The sequence below is a fragment of the Arvicanthis niloticus genome, chromosome 1 (assembly GCF_011762505.2).
Source record: "Arvicanthis niloticus isolate mArvNil1 chromosome 1, mArvNil1.pat.X, whole genome shotgun sequence".
In the NCBI taxonomy this organism is placed as follows: Eukaryota; Metazoa; Chordata; class Mammalia; order Rodentia; family Muridae; genus Arvicanthis; species Arvicanthis niloticus.
The window spans coordinates 73,606,751-73,629,505 of NC_047658.1; the positions used below are offsets into that span (position 1 = coordinate 73,606,751).

Here is a 22,755-nt window from a genome sequence, read left to right on the forward strand (position 1 = left end):
GGCGACATCTGTTTGTCATTCCAATGATACTTTATTATGGTCACATCAAAGGGGGGAAAAACTTAACATACACCATATTGGATGCCTTTTACATGCTAGAAGCAATATGAATCCCTAGAAACATTCTACTGTTTATATTTGACAACATAACAGAAGGTACACTTATGGGTATCATTGTCATGGTTATCATTCATTGTAAAATGTAAAATCATAGAATTTAACTTACTTTATAATGAATATTCTAAACAAATATCCTCTGAAAAGTATAGGTGAAAACAAAAAAATTCATAGATACCTACAATATATTAGAGTAGTCTTGGTGGCAGTTCCCAGGACCTAACATCAAGACATGAGAAGAGCTATGTCTTACTTTCCCCAGTCACACAGTGTTACATAGAACATCAGTATAGCACATCTGTGCAGAGGATGCATTATAAGTATTGAACTTCTTTTCTTACCAAAAATTATATAATCCCTTTTAATTTGTGTATGTGTTTCAGCTTAGGTGTTCAGTAGCATATTTGTGGAGTGAGAGGATCATTTGTTGGAACTGGCTGCCTCCTTCAGCCAAGAGGGTCTGAGTAAATGAACTTAGTTCATCACTCATAGAGAAAAGGGCTTTTACCCTCAGAGCCTTCTAAAGATTTCAAATCTATTTTCCTACAATGACCTGCAATATAGATGCACTATTTATATCAAAACTGAAAAGTGAAACAAAAGAAAAAACCAAGCAAATACAGGCTTGAGAGGATCTTACTCAGGGTTGCACTGCTATGTGGAGAGTCAGGATTAGAACCTGGATACTCTAAACACATGGTCTTAATGGATATCATTTGAAAGCTTTACTTCTTAACTCTTTAATTAAACACAAGCATTGTGGTTAAACTGATCTTCTGCTGAGGACCTGTTCCTTAACGAGAGACTCCTATATATAATTTTCTAAACTGCTGGACAAGCTGGAGAAGCACTTTCTTTCATCTTTTGTCAGTGACAGAAAGAATGGGGTTGTGGTGACCTGACAGAGCTGAGGCAAATAACTCAGTGGTAGAGCAACTCATGAGCATAAACGAAGCCTTGGCTTCTATCTCAGGCACCACAAAAGGAAGGTCTGTCTACTGTTGTGGGCCTACATCGTTCTGTCTGTCAGATGTGGCATTAGAAGACCTTAAAGAATGGAGGGACAACAGCCTAACACTGTAGATGTTACTTTAGTTTCACTGTGCTTTTAAATACATGAATGTACAAAAGAAAGCAAAATCAGAGAAACATGTAAATAAAAACAAGTAATAATATACTAAATATTAACAGAGCAAACTGTTCCTATTACTGTCTCAGGGCAGACCATACAGTCACAGTTTTCTGGAACTATTTTATCTTGGATTGTATCTTGGAAAGCAGAAAATCAAGGCACAATCTCATATTCAGAAACAGTGCACATTGAGGCCAGCACTCAGTATATTCTTTCACAGGAATGGGTTCTATGGCTATGTTCTGACAGCCAATAAGACATACATATTTAACAAATTGAATGCATATGTTCTTTTTGCAGGAGGCACAAAATTACATCCAAAGTAATCCAGGGAACAAAATGTACTTATGGTAAAAGGCCCTCTGACTTTTGTTCTGGGGTGTCTCTCACAGGTTCCTAAGCCGTTGTTCACCATGCATCATTCTTTTGACTGTGTTCTTACAGAGATGGTGTTATCAGGGACTCTATTCCAATTAGTAAGGAAACAGCCATTTTCTTTGGAAATATGGGAAATGACAAATGACAGTAATCATCTTGTCAGCAGACAGGCAACTGTATGAAGGAAATGAATCCACACCAGTTTGTAGTTAGAAGTTAAGGTTATTAAAATAAAGGACCCAAGACAAAAAAAAGTTAAAATGATGCAGGGGAATTCTGGCACATGAGATGCACCAGACATGGGGGCACTGCACAGATATGGGTGAGGGTTTAAGAGGGTGGCCCGCATACTGTCATTGGGTCTGAACATTCCATAGGATTAAAATATGGATAGACTTTAAGAGGGAAGGCGGGGTCATAGAACCTATAGATGAGAGATCCATCGTTAGAAATATCATAAAATGAGAGAGTGCAAGCTTCTCTGTCCAGGAAAACTCCAACACGAGTAGGAGGAACACGCAGAGAGAGAGGGCCAAGACACTGGAATTGTGAGTGATAGAACACTCATCAAAGGCATTGTATACTGACCTTTTCTTCATCCCTATAACTCAGTAGCCACATTTAGGCTGATACATTTCACTTTGTTTAACATTAGAAATATGTTGCAGTTTGTAGGCCATTTCACCCATTGAGTAACATGGGGGAGCACACTTCCCATCATTTAATCCGAGGAGCCAGGCATCACTTTTAGACACATCCACTTCCCAGTAATGCTTTCCTGAGGAAATAGCTGGATATCCCAGGACACCCAAATAATAGGTTTCAGAAACTTGAAGATTCTTCCTATTGTAACTTGTATATTGTATTTTCCCCCTTTTTTTGTCAATGGCAATGTCTTCATGGTTCTTTGCATGTAGAGTCATATGAACTGCAGAAAAATGAGACATACATGTTTTGAGTCAGATGAAATAGAAGGTACAGCCTTATTTGTAACTTAAGCAACAGAAGCATAAGGAGAAAGAGAAAGGAAATGTGGAGAAGGCTTGTTTAAAGTCAAGAAGGGGCAGATTCTGTGCAGAGTGGGAGAAGTAACATGAAACATGAGACTTAACAGAGAAATAAACTCTGGAAGACATTGAGAGGGGAGGGCCTCATGATGCTGTGCTTTCTGCTTACCCCAGTATTGCTGGACATCCATGAGCCCTGAAATGATGAAAGTTTATATCAGTAAGTATAAGCAGAGGAATCAAACCATTAAAGTTCATCTCTTCTCCAGATGAGTAGAAGGTTTGGAAATTGTGATATAAGATGGGATGAATGATGATTTTGAGTTGTTACCTTCCTGCTTAAGGAGCTTTCCTGCAGGAAGGAATCTTTTAGTCTCAGAGGACACTGTTACACAACAACAGAGAGAGACCCTGCTCAAAAAAGAGAAGATTGATAAGTACAAACTGAGCCTGGTGGTGGTGGTGCACGCCTTTAATCCCAGTACTTGGGAGGCAGAGGCAGGCAGATTTCTGAGTTCAAGGCCAGCCTGGTCTACAGAGTGAGTGCCAGGACAGTTAGGGCTACACAGAGAAACCCTGTCTTGAAAAAATCACCCCCCCCCCAAAATACAATGATGTCACAGGGATACATTATCTGCTTTTCTCTGTCTCTCTTCCCATATTCAGAACCTTACTTGCTTCTATATGCAGTCCAGCCACACCTAGAATCATACATGGAATCACAGAATTTAGCCGTCCTCACCTCCAAATGCTTGCAGCACTCTTTTCAGATCTGAAACTTGGAACATTCTTCTTTTGTGGGAGACAGTTTGGGGCTCTTTCAGTGTCAAGGTCTGGCTCCTAGGAATACAAAAAATTGACTTCCACATCTCAAACCTTTGACTTTTGACCAGCACTGACTCCCTGTCATTCTAACCATAGATGTCTTTGGACTCTCCTGAGAATTCTGAGAAGGAAGAGAGAAGGTAGACTATTAACTGTAGAGATATGGGGCATACTTATGACCCTGCCCTCTTACTTGCTGTGTGATGCTGGGAAAGCCTTATTCTCCAAAGCATGGTGACTTAATGTCACACTCACACATGTTTCTTCCACGTCCCTTCCTCCTCTCCTAAAACTCTTTAAATATGTATCAGTGAATTTTTAAAAAATCAAACCAAACAACAAAAAAATAATGTGTGGGTTTGGATTGGTGTGAAATGTACTTAGAAATCAGAGCCAGGGGGAGTTCTGCTTTCAAAAGCAACCTATTTTATATAGTGAGTTCCAGGACAGCCAGATCTACACAGAGCAATCCTGTCTGAAAAAAAACACAAAACCAGAAATGAGTAAATAGAAACATAGGAAAAAATAAAAGAAAGAAAGAAAAGGAAGGAAGGTGGGTTTTCAAAATCCATGTATAATAGTCATAGAGTGTGATAAAGCCATTTTCAGAAAGCCAAGACTTCAAACACTTTTGTCAATGAGCATGCCGTCAGCCAGCATCTGCTTCTTTAAGTTCTCTTGTTAAGATGATAAAATTTGGAAAATGGGACAGGAAAACCACACTTAGGCTGACATAAGCTCCATATACTAGGATGGAGCCTGATGCTGACAGCTGAGATGTGACACTTTATATACAAGGGCGAGGGCAAGGGCGAGGCTTTCCACAGTCTTGTGATGTATGTGGTCCACCTGCAGCCATTGTTTCACTGCCAAAATATTGTGCCTTCAGAGTCAAGTCTCTCTTTAAAAAAATCTAAGTTCAAAGATAAAGTAAATCTGGATCTCCTCTATAGCCAGGAGAAATACACAAAATTCTCAGGAATTTTTCCCACTCTACTTTGTGAACATTGTAGACACAGTGGACATACACTACTTATCTGCACTTGTTACCTGAAGATTCAGAATTATATAAAAGCACACAGTGTAGACAGTATGATGTATCCACTAGGAGTCCAAAAGCACCTATATGTCCATATGCTTCATCTCACTTAATCTAGCTTAATAGTTCTCATAACCCAGTCCCCTAATAGAGAACCTAATCTGCTCTCAATAGTTACAACATGTCCAGACCCTGCCATTATCCTTCCCCTCTTTCCTCTTTCTAGAACTTCAGAATAACGTTATGGGTACATTTTGCAAAACCCCAGAGATATTCATTCTAGTTGAATATGAAATAATTCTGACTACACTATAGGACTATCCTTCCCTATCTGCCCAGACATACCTTTTCAGTACATAATTTACACCCTAGGGAGAAGGGAGAAAACACAGTTAATAACATGTTCTTTATGTTTTTGCAAATCTTGGTTACATTCTTGTTGGCTAAAGAGATAAAAGTCAAAAGAGAATCAAATCATTCAGCCACAGTTGCCCAAGACATAATATAAATACAGTTCATGGCTCTTTATTTGATTCATATGTAAATTAATAGATTCTTTCTGCCTTATACTGCCAGGCATTGGAGACCAAAGACGAAGAAGCAGTAGTTTGAAAGCTTACATAGGTTTTTATGTGCATACTGTTTAACAAATAAACACATGACTTTTCTCATGCTTCATGTTAGGTATCCATTACCTTACTGGAAACTCATATGTATGAGAAGCTGAATTCCAAATTATTTTAATCATTTAAACATGATTTGCTGTATTAATATTGAGGAATCCAATAGGACCAGAGTCTTAGAATGTTTAATACTTAAAACCAACTAACCAGATCTCTGCTAACACCACCTTCTGTTCCCTGTCCCTTCTGCTTTTCTTCTCTCTCTACAATTGGCCTAGCAGAAAAGAATCTGATGGAAAGAGATATGTGTGACTCTCAATTTGACTATCAAACTGTTGAAACTATTATTCCAAAGAAGGGGGCATTTCTCCAGGATCTCATATTGAGAGAAGATAACCAGCTCTAGCCAGAGAAAGAGCTGGTCTCCTTAAAAGATTTCCAAAAGTTGTAATGACTTGTCTGACCACCTTGACTGTGACCCAGATCATGATGGGAGATTGATGGACAGGCCCACACCTTGACCTGGACTACTCATTTGTGCATATTCTTATTTCTCTGTTTAAACTTTGATCTCACTTAGGGAATCTGAATGAGGATAGCATAATTTTATGAATCTTTGTCCATTTTCCTAGGTAGCCACATTTAATAAATTTTTTCTCCTTTCCAATATAATTCGGTTCTTTATTATAGGCTTAATGAAGACGGACCTGAGTGGCCAGACCCATTTTGATGTTAAATAGGCACTTCAACTTCCCAATAAACTTGCCTTCAATATATTCTAATTTGGCTTGGATTTGCTAATTTCATCGGCAGACAAATAACCTACCAGTAGATTCTGTGAAAGCACAAATTATTTTAATTACAGATGAATTCTGATGTTCAAATTTGTCCTCTTGAAGAACTCTATATGCTCATGTCTCCTGAATCATTATTATAGTAGATAAAATAGAGAGTCATTCAGAGGACTAATCAACAGATGAATGGATAAAGATTACATGATCAGAATATATTAAAACATCAGACATTTAAAAGCAAGAAATAATGTCTTTTGTCATAACTTGTCTGAACTCAGAGAATTTATATTATACTAAGACAGCTGGGAACAGAAAAAACCACTAAATGATACTATTCAAATATGTATCATGTACACATATTTGATCTCACAACAGTAAGGATCAGATTGGGCGTCCTCATGGCCTGGAGGTAGAGAAAAATGGGCAGATTCATTAGTCAAAAGATAAAGTTTCAAGATTGTGAAGTGTATTGGTTGACATTAGTATGTATATGAACTAGCTCACTTTAGACATAAATGCATAATTCTATCTAATATGAATATTTTAAGTTGTAATTAAATTGACACAATGGAAACAAAAAAAATCAAAGGAGTTATGAAAAATTTCTGGAACCTCCAAGGTCTACAAGACTGACAATTCCAATGGGAAAAAATTCCCACAATGATATTCACAATGAGAATATGACTTTGGTATAAATTATTTGAAAATGTGATACAGATCAAATACACTATAAATTTATGCCTCTATAGATAATGAAGCCACTTTTTGTATCAAAGACTGGCAGACAGATGTATGGAAACCTCTCTGAGTTCCTGGATCGTATCTCCATCACAAGTTCCAGTCCCACTGGAATCAGAGGCAGTGCGGGTAAAGGTTTCAAATCTTCAGAAGGAGAAATAATGTCTACTACTTTCAAATTGTGATGAAGTGGCTAATTTGACAGTTCACAAAATGGTATAAAAGCATAAAGGAAGAGGGGATATAGGATAGGAGGGTTCTAGGGATGGGAAATAGGGAAAGGGGATGACATCTGTATTGTATATAAATAAAATATCCAATTAAAAAAACACCAAACAAACAAAAAAGAAAATGTACTTCACACATGCTTAGAAATACAAAAGGGTATTAACTGTTAAGGCCTGGGTAACTGCTTCCCATCTAGGCAGCCATTTTATGCTTTTACTAATATTACAAGAAAACTTTCCATGTGGTATTACATGGAAATTTTTAATTTCCAAGTTGAGTGAAAATTGTGTTCTGTGTTTTGGTTTTTTTTCTTGGAAAGCAATCACAATAGATATCAGTTAGAACTCCTTTGTGTAGTTAGCCACATAAGTTTGGACCAGAATCTACTGCCCAGCAGAACCTCCTGTACCTGTGTATGTATAAGTTCTATGGTATGCCTTTATAAGCTGCTCCTTGGATGGTCTCCAACCTAAGATGGATACCTGTACCAATACAAAAAGCCATTTGGAATAAGACTTCCATTTTAAATAAGGGTCGAGTAAAGTTTTAGGTTCCCACTAACTTCCTGGTAATTAACATCCTAATTGGAAGAGAGAAAAATATATATGGGTACCTGACATCATGGTTGGCAAATTAAGACCTGAATGTTAGGGAAAGCAAGTCCCCTGCCATAACTGAATACCCCAACCAATGAGAGAAGAACAAGTACACAACAAAGTCATGCTCATAAGGCTGTCCCCTAATCCCAGATCCTGATTAGTGGAATAACTTGTCACAGTTATTTGTTATTCCAGGCATAAAAGCCTTGTAGAATTCAGACTCATGCTCACAATCAACTTCTATTTTATGGTCCTCATTGATTAGTCCTTGGGTGAATGCTCAAGAAACTATCCCTGTCTAACTGAGATCTATGTTTGTGTTGTCTGCAGTTTGAATCCCGAACCCCAACAATAACTACCCATGATCTAAGAACTCTTCTCTCCAAGCTTCAGCTTTGGTACTATAAATGATAAAATAATAAAATACCATTTCCTTTTGACATTCATGCATTCAGTGATTCTCCCAGCTTCTGAACATGATTCAGGAAAGACTACAAGAAGATCTCCCTGCTATCACCAGGAAGAACACAGCAGCAGAGAGGGAAGGCAGTGGCTTCCATGTCCCCTGACTCTCAGACACTGGGACCCAGTCTTACCTGCAGCATTTCCATAGCTGAAAGTTCCAACTGATGTTTCACAACTAAGATGAGGTCTCTCACCAACTCCCTCTGCTGCACCAGCTCATTTTCAGACTCTTCCAGATTTTTCATAACATCCTCCTTCTCTGTCATCAGCTTCTGCAGCTCCTCATTCTCCTTGGAGTCCAGGAGATCTCTCAGTCCTTTAAACTCCATCTGAACATTTTCTATATTGCTCTGTATTTGGTTCTTCATGGGTAAGAAAAGAGAGAGGAAGTTAATCTGGTGAAATTTGACCAGGAGATAGAGAAATATTGCTCAAAGCTTTCATAGGGAATTGAGCTTGGGAAAGGGTATGGATTCTTAGGAAATCATGTGTTTCGTTCTAATGTCTGTTCAGTACCTTTCAAAACAAGGATCTTAGGTCACCTTTACCAAGGCCATGTGAGCCTAATTGGGATGACTGGATGTGGCTCAGTTTTTAAACAGCTGTCTAAGACATTTGTTCCTGCCTGCAATAGTCCTCATTCCACCCCTGAACCCTTAAGAGAAGCTAAACCCTGAGACTAGAACTGTGGCCTGTTCCCAAGCACATTTCCAACAATTGGAGTTTCAGAAGGCACCACAGAGTAGGACCCAGCAGCCATTCTGACCAAAGGCTCTCCATGGTGCCAGCTCCTCACAAAGCCCAGCTCAGTTGTGATCCACTGACTGTATCTGCAGTTCCAGAGGAACTAGTAGGGAGGAGAAATCAAGGCCTCCTGGCCTCATCAACTGCTGGAAAGTAAAGACCCCAGGAGCTTTTTGCCCAGGTCCCTCCCAGATATCAGGCTGATGCCCTTAGGAAGGATCCCCACTTGCCTCCCAATCAGCTCTCTGCTGTTGAAGGTCATCCTGCCATTCATCACATCTTTTCTCATTTTCCATCAGCGTCTGCAGAGCTGCCTGCAGCTCCCTCTGTGAGAAAGGAATTGTAGCAGAGTCAAGTTGTGTGATTAGTAGGACCGCTGTTCCTATTCAAAGGCCAAGAAACTCTTCTGGAAAGACAGGAAGCCTAAGACTTCTCTTTTGAAAAACTTGTGTCAAATGTTGTACAACAACATTGGCCACATGAACATCATTTTTTCTTTTCCTTTTTTTTTCTTTCCAATTGCATTTTTTTGTAGTTAAAAATGTTCACTGAAAATAGACTTTTCACACAATATATATTTAAATGCAACTTTATAATTAAAAAAATCTTTTATTTATTTATCAAGGCATCTTTAAAAAAAGATTTATTTATTCAAGTATATGAGTACTTTCTTTGCTTGTATGCCTGCATAACAGAAAAAAGCATGACATCCTATTACAGATGGTGGTGAGACATCATGTGGTTGCTGGGAATTGAACTCAGGACCTCTACAAGAACAGCTCTTTTTCTTAAGTGCTGAGTCATCTCTCTAGCCCCATACAATACATTCTGATTAAGTTTTTCCCTCTCATTACTCCTCCTGGTTCTCACCAGATCTTCTCCCCTTCCATCCAGATCCACACACACCCTTGTGTCTTCTGTTAGAAAACAAAGAGGCACCTGCTCTCTGCAGCACTTGGGAGAGTAGATCCTGTGCCCTAACTCCCAAACACCTAAACTCCCCACATACACCCCCCTTGCTACCTATAGGAGGCAGAATTGTTGGCCCAGAGGTCTTTAGAACAGGAGAACTGGCTCTCCTCCTCATCAGCTGCAGCACTTGGGCGAGCAGGCCCTGCACCTCACTTAGGCAGCATAGTAAACATGATGCTGATGATGGGGGGGACAAATGACCAGGCCTTAAGGGTGTGAGTGTGGCAGAGAAGGCCCTGCAAGTTTGCTGTGTGACAGCTTGGGCAAGGAAGAGATGCACTCCCCCTCCCTGAACCCCTGGATACCTACATCAAGCAGAGAGCTGGCCTTGGGTAATGAGATTAGGAGAGCTAGTCCTGCTCCTCAAATGCTGCAGCACTCAGAAGGCCTGGTCCTGCTTCATGACTGGCCAGCACAATATAGGAGGCCCTGGATGTAGGGGCTTCATGTTGGCTGGCCCTAAGCTATGAATGCATGAGGGCCCTTTTCTTTTGACTGCTGGGCAGTGGCACAGACAAGGGAGAGACACTCTCCTCTTATCCTTTGCAATCTATGGCAGTCAGGAGACCTGGCACCAGGGTTAACAGAGTGGGAGATCTGGCCATGTCTCTCAGCAGCTGAAAAACTTGGGAGAGCAGCAGAATAGAGCTTATCCTGGTTATTGGGATTGCTGGTGAGTTTGTCTGAAAGGTGTGAGAGAACCTGCAGACTGATCAGCTCAGATACTGCTCAGTCCAAGACCCAGGGCTTAGAATTGCTCCCACTGCAATGTCTACCCAATCCCATCAATAAACTCCTAGAGCACAAGAAGGGACCAGTCCAACAGATTCAAAATTACAGGATCACCAAGACACAGGGTAACAAAAGTGTATCTGAGCGGAGTCCTAATGAGGTTCTAGTATTGATAAAGTAGCAGAAGCCAGAGGCCTCAGAACAGACCAATAACTCAAGGCAATGAACCTTTGCAAGCAAACAATTGTGGACTAAAGTGTATACCACAGGACACAGTGTGACACACTACAGCTTTCACAATGACTTTTATTCACTGTTAGTGGGGAGATTGCAAGGGTGAAGGGCAGGTATGAAAGGAGGTGGAGATGAGTGGGGTTGGAGTACGTGATGTACAATTCACATGAACCAATGAATAGTTTAAAAAAGAAAACAAAGAGGCATGTAAGAAATAACAATAAAAGAAAATATAATAAGAAAAAACCCAAACACATTGGAATATGACAAAACAAACTAAATAAAAAGAGCAAAAAAAAAAAAAATCACAAGAAGTAGATATAGACGCATATGTTTTGAACACATGGGAATCTCATAAAAACATAAGCCGTGATAAAATAGCAAAGGAACTAAGGTTCTAAACCGAAAAAGAAAAAAGAAAGCCCTGACAACATTATCAGAGAAAGAACATCTGAATAATGGCTCAGTAAATTTGTCTGGCTGTCAGTCTATTGCTGAACATGGGACTTTTCTTCAGAATGCTTTATTTCTCCAGTGTGACTCCCTTGGAGAAAAGTAATTTTTCTTTTCAAGTAACTATCAGTTACAGATTGCTTCCAGGTTAGGGGTGGGTCACATGTCTACTTCTCCTTCCTGTTCCAGCATCTCATCTGATACAGCTTCTTTCAGGCCCAGTGCATATAGCCACACTCTCTGTGAGTTTATCTTTTGTCTCAGGAACAAACAAGAGAAAACACAGATGAACTTGCTGCTGTGTTCCTCATTATGGGCAGCTTCCTCTCCTCCATGATGTTTCAGCTGCCACATGCACATTCTCTTCACTGCTCTGTGTCATATGTTTATTAACCCCATTGTTGCAAATCACTGTTGGGAGCCGGCCTTTAGCAGAAAGTGGCTAGAAAGCAGCTATCCACATGCTAGCCACGTCTCCAAGGCTTATGTCATATCCACTCACCTACAAGGGGCGTGGCAAAAGTGTATAAATACCCTAGATTTCCTTTCAAATAAAGAGACTTGATCAGAACCTCTGTCTTGTCTCCATTCCTTGCGTCTTTTCTCCTTATCCTCACTCTCTCTCTCTTTAGACCCTGACCCGAAGACCAGAGTGGCAGTTTGAAGCCAGGCAGAGAGGAGCAGGCTGTAACATAGTAACTATTCAGGCTTGTTAAGTCTTTTGTCTCAAGCCAGGTAGAGTGGAGCCGGTTCCAACAAATCACTAGACAGCATGTTAGGCCCTTTGAATGAATCTGACATTAACATTGAAAGGATATAAACACAGAATAACTCAGAAAATGTTCTTCTGATGATTTAGGTTTCTTGCACATCAACTCAATTTAAAGAAGCAGTTCCAAAGTATTTTTTTTTATCTTAATAATTGTAGCCCAGGCAGATTCTCTTATGCTTAAGTGGAATAAATCAAATGACAATGTCTTTTGAGGAGTCAAAGTGTAAAGAGTACAGAATGATATATCCAGTTCCAAGTCTACAATGCTCAGGTGAGTACCCTGTCAGAAAAAGTGGAGGTTTTCCATCTCTTACTATTTTCTGCTTTGTTTCCTGTATGCCTCTGCTCCTTACCTTGTATTCATGGTTGACCTCTTCAATGAGAGCTGTCTGGTGACCACGGTGCTCTTGAGATCGCTCACAAAGCCAGCAGATGGCCATCATGTCCTCCTTACAGAAGAGCTGGAGTTTCTCTCCATGGTGTGCACAGACAGTCACCTTCTGCTCCTCCTCTGGGATGGACTTGAACCCCTGGAGCCTCTCGACTATGTTGGCCACCTGCCGATTAGGCTTCAGATTCCCAAATGGGTAAGGAACTCGGCACACAGGACACTTGACCTCCCCTTTTCTGTTTCTGTTGGACTCATAGTTCAGTGTGATACAGGCTCGGCAGAAGCTATGGTTGCAGTCAACACTCACAGGTTCCTTCAGGAGCTCCAGACAGATAGGACAGGTCACCTCCTCCTTTATCATCTCCAGGACTGATGAGGCCATAGTTGCTCTGATTCTGTGTCTGTCTGTCCTGACTCCTCCCACTTCTGCACTGGTGCCTGTGTAATATGGATCAGGATAAGAGGCAAGTAAGATATGGAGGATCAGAGTGAACCCTGTGCAGATGCCAAGGAAGGACCACAATGACAAGTTAAAAGAACAAAGGAAGAAATATGGAAGGAGGTTTGGTGACAAAGGAAGTAGTACTTTGTCATACTTCAAGTACTGTCATCCCAAATGACAAACTTCAAGTACAGAAATGTTATCCCTCTTTTACTGAAGAGTAGAAAGCATTTACTGTCAACAGCCTTGTGTAGCCTCCCTTCTATCCTTTCCTGTCTTTCCCAGGCACCATCTTCAGAGTCTAACACATCAAACCTCTCATACCTCTGGCCACTCCTCTAATCATATCACTTGTCAGTGAGACTCACACTGAACCCTCTTATTGCCTGTTTGTTACCAGAAAGAGCTGATGCTGACATGGAGTGTAAACACACCCAGATCCTGATGCACATATGCAATGATTTCTCTGATTGTCATCAAAGAAAATACCACGCATGAGTTTTTTTTTTTTTCACATGGTTATGTTAATCCCTGTGCTAGATGTATAGAGATGGTCACTTAAGAGCGTCATTTGTCTTCCGTACACTGAAAAGGTATGAAAATCATCCCGAGGAGTCTTCTTCACAGGTGCCTGCTCTAACCCATAGAGGTCACCAAAGAAAGAAGAGGTGGCTACTAGGACACAACTGGTAGCCAGAAGAAAGGGTATGTGGAATTATGTCCCCAGTTACTTGGAGGCTCTGAGGAATCTTGTGTCTTTAAATGTTAAAATTTTATCTTTGTCTAGAAATTTGCCAAAAATATTAGTGCGTGACCCCTGTATGTATGCTCCCATAATACTGAGATTAAGATTGCATCAAAAATTATTTTTAGAAATACAGATTTTTCTCCCAATAACATATAATATTAATTCATCATGAAAAACCAATGGATAAGTTGTACCACACTAAGAAACTGAAGACAAAAATTTTCTGTTTGCCAGGTTGTGGTGAATACCTTTAAGGCACACAGATCTGTGAGTCCATGACCTGCCTAGTCTACAGAGTGAGTTCCAGTATATGCACCCCTACAGAGATACTTTGTCTCATTGACCATACCACCAAACCTCAAAAAAATTCCTATCATTCTTTGCCTGAGAAATATTTGAAAAGACAAATTTTCAGTATTAAAATTTCTAAAAATGTCTATAAAATAGACATAAATTTTGCTACTGTGAAGTCATACATGAAAAGCCTACTGCTAATCTCATAACACATTTAGAGCAATGGAAAGTCTTTTCTTTAAAATCATGTATAAAACAATCATATTTTTTTTGTCATCCCTAGTCATCACAGCTGGGCAAATACTTGGAATAAATGCAAATTGAAAAAAGAAAAGGTATATAAGTAAGAGTCTCTCTACACATGAAAAAAATCCAATGGACTCATTAAAGATCAATAAGTAATATTCCCTATATAAATGTCAAAGTAGTGAGAAAACATAGTAAGTAAATTAAGAAGCTCAGCCTGTGAGAAAGAAATTATGGAAATAAAACCCTTTTCAATATCTTGGTGTAAATCTAATCAAACCAGTGAAAGATGTGTATGAAAAGAACCTCAAGTCCCCCCAAAAAGGAACTGAAGAAGATATCAGAAGATAGAAAGATCCCTCATGGTCATGGATAGGCAGAATTAACATAGAGAAAACCAAGAGCCATTTACAAATTCGATGCAATCTGTACCAAAATTTCAACACAATATATTAGAGACCTTTAAAGAGCAATTCACAACTTCATGTGGAAAAACAAAAACAAAACAAACAAACAAAAACCAGAATGGCCAAAACAATCCTGAATGATAAAAGAACTTCGGGTGCAATCATTATCCCTGACTTCAAGCTGTACTACAGAGTAGTAATGATAAAATCCACATGATATTTGTATGGAAACAGACACATTAATCAACAGAATCAAGTAGAAAACCAAGAAATAAACCTATATTCCTATGTACACTTAATTTTTTTTGTTTATTGGATATTTTATTTACATTTCAGATATTATTCCCTTTCCCATTTCCCCCACCCACCCAGAAACCCCCTATCACATCCCCTCCACCTCTTGCTTCTATGAAGGTGTACACTAACCCACCCACCCACTCGCACCTCCCCACCCTGGAATTCCCACACACTGGAGTGTCCAGCATTCACGGGACCAAGGGCTTCCTCTCCCACCTATGCCTGACAAGGCCATCCTCCCCTACATATTTTTGTTAAAGAATCCAAAGCTACACAATGGGAAAAAAAGAGAAAAGCATCTTCAGCAAATGGTTCTGGCCTAACTGGATGTCTACACATAGAAGAATACAAATAGATCCATATTTGTCACCGTGCACAAAACTCAAGTCCAAGTGGATCAGGGACCGAAATATAAATCCCAATACACTAAATTTCTTAGAAGAGAAAGTGGAAAATAGCCTTGAACACAGTGGAACAGAGACAATTTGCTGAACAAAACACCAATGGTTCAGCCTCCAAGATCAATAATTTATAAATGGGACCTCATCTCTATAAATTGGCTAAGGTTTCGAAGCTATGCTTTGTGCTTCCCACAATTATAGTTAACTCAGTCATCCTGGATTTCTGACGGGGTTGAAAATTTATAGTCTCATAGCCAATCCTGGCTATTTACCTTGAGAGAAAATATTTGAGTGGATGGTTTTCAGCTGACATTCAGTCTAAAGCCAAGGAAAAAGCCAGGTTCAGTACTATGTTTTAGTTAGGATAGATGACAGAGGTTCTGGTTAGTCAACAAAATGATGGACTGGGTATTAGGACTATGTACCTCACTGGTACAAATTGGCATAATTATGCTCTAATTGTATTTTGAGAGAAAAGTTTTATTTTAACAGGAAGGGTGATATGTAGGAGGAACTAAGGTGGGAGAAGTACTGAGAGGAAGAGATGGAGTAAGGAGAGGAGGAGAAGAAAAAGAGAAGCTAGGTGATGAGAGAGAGAAAGAGGGGGGAGACAGGGAAGCAGATGTTCATGTGTCTCCACCAGTCAAAGATAGTTGATATATCTAGGTTAGGTGGTGGGTTACACCTCTGATTGATCATTACCAAACTTATAAACCCTTTGATTAACATTTTTTAAAAGTGTATAAATGCAAAAAGGAAAAGGGGGCATGGGATAGGGGTTTCCTAAGAGGGGGATGGGGAATGGGGATGGCATCTGAAGTGTAAATAAAATATTCAATAAAAAAATAAAAAATAAATAAATGGGACCTCATGAAACTTCAAAGCTTCTGTAAGGTAAAGGACACTGTCAATAGGACAAATGGCAGCCTATAAATTGGTAAAGGTTCTTCACCAACCCGACATCTGTCAGAGGGCTCATATCCAAAATTTATAGTGTACTCAAGACATTAAACACTAACAACCCCCCAAAATCAATTAAAAAATGGGGTACAGAGCTAAACAGAGAGTTCGTTACAGAGGAATCTCGAGTGGCCCAAGATGTACTTTAAGAAATGTTACATGTCCTTAGTTAGGGAAATGCAAATGAAAACAACTATGAGGTTTCATCTTACACCCACCAGAATGGTTAAGATCAAAAATTCAAGAGATAGTACATGTTGGTGAGAATGTGGAGCAAAAGGAATACTCCTCCTTTGCTGGTAGGAATACAAACTTGTACAACCACTTCAAAAATCAATTTGACTATTTCTTTTGAAACTGGGAATAGTTCTTCTACCTGAAGACCCAGCGATACTGCTCCTGGGCATATACCCAAAAGATGGTCCACCATCCCACAGAGACAATTGTTCAAGTATGTTTATAGCTGCTTTATATGTAATAGCCATAAACTGGAAACAATTTAGATGTCCCTCAACTGAAGAATGGATAAAGAAAATGTTTTACATGTACACAATGAAATTCTATTCAGCTATGAAGAACAAAGACATAAGAATTTTGTAGGCAAATAGATGGAACTTGAAAATATCATTCCGAGTGAGGTAGCCTAGTCCCAAAAGGACATGCATGGTATGTACTCACTATTAATGGATATTAGCCATAAAACTCAGGATACCCATGCCATGTTCCACTGTCCCAAAGAAGCTAAACAGGTAGGATGGCACAAGGGAGGATGCTTGATTCTTACTTAGAAGGGAGAATAAAATAGTCACAATAGGTAGATGGAGGGAGGGAACTGGGTAGGAGAGCAGATGGGGAGGGAAATGAGAGGGTTCAAGATCAGGTGTGGGGAGGGAGAGGAGGGATGGGCAGATGGCACTGAAAATGAATGGAAATGTGCAACTAATAGGGTTGTGGAGGAGGGGCATCTCCAAGATGAGACAGAGACTGGGGAGAAGTGAGGTGCCCAATAATCACTGGAAATGCCCTTAGCTGTTAATCACTCCACTGGAAATGTGGAACCTTTAGAGTGTACTTTTTGTAGCCAGGCAGAAACCCCAGTGGAGCAATAGGGACACCAACCCACCCACCAAAGGTCTGACTCAAAATGTATTCTGTCTACAAGAAATGTACATTGGGGACTTGATTGAGAAATTCCCATGTAACATGGGAAATTTCACGTTTGCTTGTAAGATGTTTCAAGTCCCTGCCTCCAGTTTGTTTTGACTGGTAAATAAAGATTCCAGAGGCCAAAAGCTGAGCAGAGCGAGACTGAGCAGAAGCTTTAGATTTGCTCAGGTTAGGAACTTGGAGAGAGTGAGGAAACAAGAGCTGCAGGAGAGAGGGCCAACCTGCCCAATAAGAATGTGTTTAAGTGGCCTTAGGGGCTACTCCTGTAGTTGGATCTGGGGTAGCAGAGATAAAATATTCACTTAAGAAGTTGAGCCAAGCAGTGGTGGCACAGGCCTTTAATCTCAGCACTTGGGAGGCAGAGGCAGGCGGATTTCTGAGTTCAAGGCCAGCCTGGTCTACAGAATGAGTTCCAGGACAGCCAGGGCTACACAGAGAAACCCTGTCTCGACAAACCAAAAAACCAACCAAACAAAGAAGTTGAGCCAAGAATACTGGAGGGGAGTTTGTGCTAGCTGGGGGAGGATAAGAACTGCCCAACCTTTGAGCTAGTCATGTCATGTCAAAATTAAGCATGTGTGTGTGTGTTTGTGTGTGTGTGTGTGTGTGTGTGTGTGTGTGTGTGTGTGTGTTCCATTCAAAAATTCAGAGAGCTCTTGGGTGGGTTCAGGGTGTGCTCAACCTGCAGGGAGCCAAAGCAGTTTGAATAACTCGCCATTATATATTCAGAGATGGGGAATTGGAGTAGAGCCTGAGGGAATGCCCACAAAATAACTGGCCCAACTTGAGACCAAACTCATGGGCAAGCACCAAACCCTGACACTATTAATGATACTCTTATGCTTGCAGACAGGGGTCTAGAGGTAGCTGTCTTCTCAGAGGTTCTACCCACAGGTGATTCAGACAGGCAGACACCCACAGTCAAACAATATATGGAGTTTGGGGATTCTTATGGAAGAATAGGAGGAAGGTTTGTGGGGCCCAAAGGGGATAGGAATGCCACAGTAAGACCAACAGAATTAACTAACTTGGACCCTTGGGCTCTCAGAGACTGAACCACCAGAGTGTACATGGGCTGGACCTAGGCCTCTCTGTATATATGTAGCATATGTGCAGTTTGGTCTTCAATGTGGGTACTGAAGAACTGAAGGAGGGGCTACTTCAAAAGCTGTTCCCTGTCTGTGGGATATGTTCTTCTAGATGGGCTGCCATGTCTGATCTCAGTGGGAGAGAATGCTCTCAGACCAACAGAGACTTGATATGCCAGGGTTGGTGGATGGTCATGGGGACCCCATGTACTCAGAAGAGAAGGATTAGGGGCAAGGGGAAAGGCTTGTGAGAGGACGTGACCAGGAGGAGGACAATAAGCAGGATGAAAGCTAATAAGTAAAAATTAATCAATAAAGTCATAAAAATAGTTAATATATGTAACTTTGCAACCCATGATACACATTCACAATAAAAATGTCTGCAAAAATGAAAAATAAAAATATTAATAAGAAGCAGGAGCAGTAGCAGGAAGAAGAAGGAGGGGGAGGAGGAGAGGAGAAAGAGGAGGAGGAGAAGGAGGAAGGAGGAAGATGAGGAGGATGAGGAGGATGAGGAGGACGAGGAGCAGGAGAAGGAGAAGGAGAAGGAGAAGGAGAAGGAGAAGGAGAAGGAGAAGCAGCAGCAGTAGCAGCATCATTTGGGAGTGCAGATCTCTAAATCCAGTTTCTTGGGAGGCTAAGGGGGGAGGTTGTCAAGTGGAAGGCAATAGTGACTCTAACAAAATAATGTTAAACTTTAAATTGATCCTCAGGGAATGGGTTGTAGGTAACCCTGAGTGGTCAAGAGTCCTGCCTACTCTTGTAGAGAACCATGGCTTTGTTCCCAGCCCCCACACACCTCTCACAGCACATGTAACTTCAGTTTCTGTGGATCTGACACACTCTTCTGGCCTCTAGCAGCATGACACATACATTGGGCAGAGATATGCATGCAAAAACCCACGCACATAAGATGAAATATCTGCCCACAAAAACTATTAAAGTATTAAATGAAATGGAAGATGGTGCAATTACATATAAGGATACCTGCAGTCATGGATCTGAATGTAGTTTAGGTGTCTGTATTAGGAACTAGACAAGTGGTTCATGAGTTTAGGGCCCTGGTTGGTCTCCCAGAGAACCTTTATTCTGTTCTTAGTTTCCACAAGGCAATACAGCACGGTCTCTAATTCCAATTCCAGGGTACCTTAAAACTCTCCTCTGGCATTCGTAGGCTCAGGGCATTCAAGTGGTGATCAGACACATATCTAGTAAGACACTGACACACATAAATGAATAAATGAATCAGTTAAATGCCCACACTCTGATTGCCTGCATCTGGAGAGAGGGTTCAGTGGTTAAAAGTAGTTGCTCTTGCAGAAGATACAAGTTTAGTTGATTGCTCCCACATGAAACAGCTCCCAGATGCCTGTAACTTTAGCTTCAGAGACTTCAGCACCTCTGACTTCTACAGACAGCCTTTCTTTCCTAACAAATGTGTTTGTACAAGGCAGACACACAAATACACAACTCAAAATTCTCTCTGTGTGTATGTGTGTTAGTTAGACAAGTAATGGTTGGTTTTACTGTAGGTATTTGCACTATTATTCTTTGATTCTTGATTACCCAAACATTGCTAGGTTTGGGTTCACTCTTGGTGACGGGACCTTTATTCAAATCATACATTGGTTGGCTACTCCCACAAGTTCTATGTCACTATTGCCCTAGCATATTTTGTAGGTATAGTAGATTGGAGATAAGATTTCTGAGGCTGGATTGGTGTTTATGTTTCTCTTTTGGTATCTAGCAGAGTACCTTCCTGCACCAAAGAGACTAGAAGTTAGTGGTGAAGGCTCCACATAGTCACTAGCTCAAATCTCTATGTTCAATGAATTATGTAGGTTTTTCTTCTGCAGTCAGGCACCACTGTCATTTTGCATAAAGCAACATGTTTTCTTACCAGACAGCCTGGGTTGTTTAATGATCTCCATGGAATCCTGTTGGTCAATAACTCAATTGAGTGTAATCCAGTCCCACTATTGGAAGCTTTGGTTGGTAACCAAAGATTGCCAGTTGAGATTCTTCCATTATTCATAAACCACATTAACATCACCTCCATATACTTTAGGAAGTTTCCATTGTGCTAGTTTTCCATATAATTCCTCAAATGCCCTTTAATTCCAGCAATATTGATCTTTTAGAAATGAGACACTAAGAAACAATAACTAGGTTTGTTCAAATCATCACACAGCACTTGTTTCTGTTGTTACTGGAGTATGTAATGGCTAAGGAAGCTCCATTTTGTGCTAAGCACCCATTTGAAATTCCTGAAAGATAAGTTCCTTACAACTCTGACTCCTTGCTCTCCTCCCCAAATGTAAAACTGTTATGCTGAATTTGTGAACCCATTTATTGCTGAGTACCAGGAAATGAAACAGTTCCCTCACAGCTGGGGGGAGTTCTAGCAGTTTCTCAGCTACACATCCCACACAAATGAGTTGATTGTCATGTCCACCATTAAATACACTCTGTCTAGCCTCTTCTGTGTAACAAGCCTTTGATTTGGTCTTAAGGCTACTGGGCTACTAGCAATATTTAATGAATTCACTACATTGTAATCTTAGTCTGTGGTCTTTGCCTGGTGCAGCTGAACTCTGTAACATGTAAAACTGTTTATTTAGTTATGATGAAAGTTGAAAGTACTGATGTCATATTAAAAAATGGTCCTTTTTCAAATATGGTGGGCAAATAAATTGTCCCAGGCTTCATTTACTTAGTAGCTTTACCTGAAGCAATTTAATGTGTACTTCCTAGACGTTGACACATTTAAAAGTTGGACAACCCTAAAGTGTGCATTTTACTATCTCATACTATAAGGTGGTAAAGACAGTTAATTCCTCTGTTCTGAAAACAGGTGTCAACAACTAATTGAAAGCAATAGTGCAAAGGGAAAGGGGAGGAATGGACTCTTGGCAATCCTCCAGCCTACCTGGACACTGGAAGGGCTGACATGTGTCTTCTGGTATCTACATTAGCTTGGGTGCACCTGGATTTTCTGCCACAAGTCTTTAATTTTCTTTCATGGTTCTCAGGATCTCTAGATCTTTCTATCAGCAGACATCTTTCAGTCTTTTATGTCATTAAACTAAATTAGGAGTGCTTGTTTCTCCTGGGCTTGTAATGTCACTTGTAATCCCAGCAGCTTGGGAGGCTGACACAGGACAATTTCTTGAGAAGTTAGTATCATGGGCTAGAGAGGAATAGAAAAACGGTAACTTCTAGAGAGTGCTCTTCCAGTGTGTGTTCTCTCTCTCTCTCTCTCTCTCTCTCTCTCTCTCTCTCTCTCTCTCTGTCTCTCCTTCTCTCGCCCTTTCACCCCATCCACTGTCTTTTTCCTTGGGATTGAATTAGGGTCTGGTTAAACTTGCAAGTGTTCCTCTAGCCCACTAATTGCACTCCAATTAGCTACACCCCCTGGTATTTTTTCTTATTTAGACTTAGTATTATTAGGTTCTTGAACTCTGGATCTTCCTGTTTCAGCTTTCTTTGTAGCCAGAATTAGTAGCCTGGGCTGATCTTGATTTAGGTATAGTACATAAGGCCCAGGAGAAGGGACAGACAATGGTAATGACTTTTAAGTGACATTCAGAATTCCCTACAGACTTTAGGCTATTTCATAGTATAAGTACATTACTAGGAGGCTGCAGAGAGATCAAGATTTCCAATCACAGAGACAGAGGAAAGGGAATGAGCTCTTAAAATTATGGGTAAATACACTATCCCTCTGAGAAATCAGGTACTTCTGTTTTTAAACACTACTCTGGTTGTACTACTTCTTTGGAGGGAGAGCAGTGTTTGTGTTAGAGCGGGAGACTCATGCTACAACTCATAATTCAAGATTAGAAAAAAGACCAATGTCCGTTTGGAAAAATAACTGAACCTGAGACCTTGAAACCTGTCTTCCTCAAGGCCACCCTCTCTCGCTCCTCATCCCCAGAAAGCAGGAGGCCAGCAGTTCCCTTCCAACCACCACCCCTTCTCAACTCCAACTCACCAGAGCAAAGATGGTGTTTCCTTCTAAATTCCTCAAAACTCTGCAGTAGAAAATTGACTGACACCTTCAGATATCAACCAAGCAACCCAGAATCTGTGGAGATGAACAAACACAGGCCAGTCTAAGTCCAGAGAATTCAGCCAACTATGCTGTCTCTAGTGAGCCAAGAGAGAAATGAAAGTAAGACTGAACTTTGAGGGTTGGAACTGAGAAAATGAAACCACAGAATTACCAACCAATGGGGTGGAGCCACATCATTAACTGGGGTTTTGCCACCAGAGTGAGTCAGCTCTGTGGATCAGCTCTGCCTTCCAGGAGCTTGGGACATTTTTCAGAGCTACAGGAACTTGTTATGTCACTTGTTCAGACTCATGATGCAATTTGCTCAAAGATGTAGTGAGCCGCTGTTTTAGTGGCTACACACGTGCATTTTCCAAGATGGCACTGGCCTCACGTTTCCCCAGCAGT

The 22,755-nt window shown here is 40.6% G+C and overlaps 1 protein-coding gene across 1 annotated transcript; it reads right to left on the bottom strand.

Moving 5' to 3' along the window:
* Positions 1-11: 11 nt before the first annotated feature.
* Positions 12-22,478, bottom strand: LOC117715734 (tripartite motif-containing protein 30A-like). Its single transcript, XM_034512602.2, is given in 9 exon segments — positions 12-2,498; positions 2,500-2,555; positions 2,804-2,830; positions 3,377-3,474; positions 4,844-4,866; positions 8,077-8,307; positions 8,920-9,015; positions 12,206-12,681; positions 22,288-22,478. Coding segments are annotated over 8 exon segments (1,101 nt in total). The 5' UTR covers positions 12,626-12,681; positions 22,288-22,478; the 3' UTR covers positions 12-2,348.
* Between the last annotated feature and the right edge of the window lie 277 nt (positions 22,479-22,755).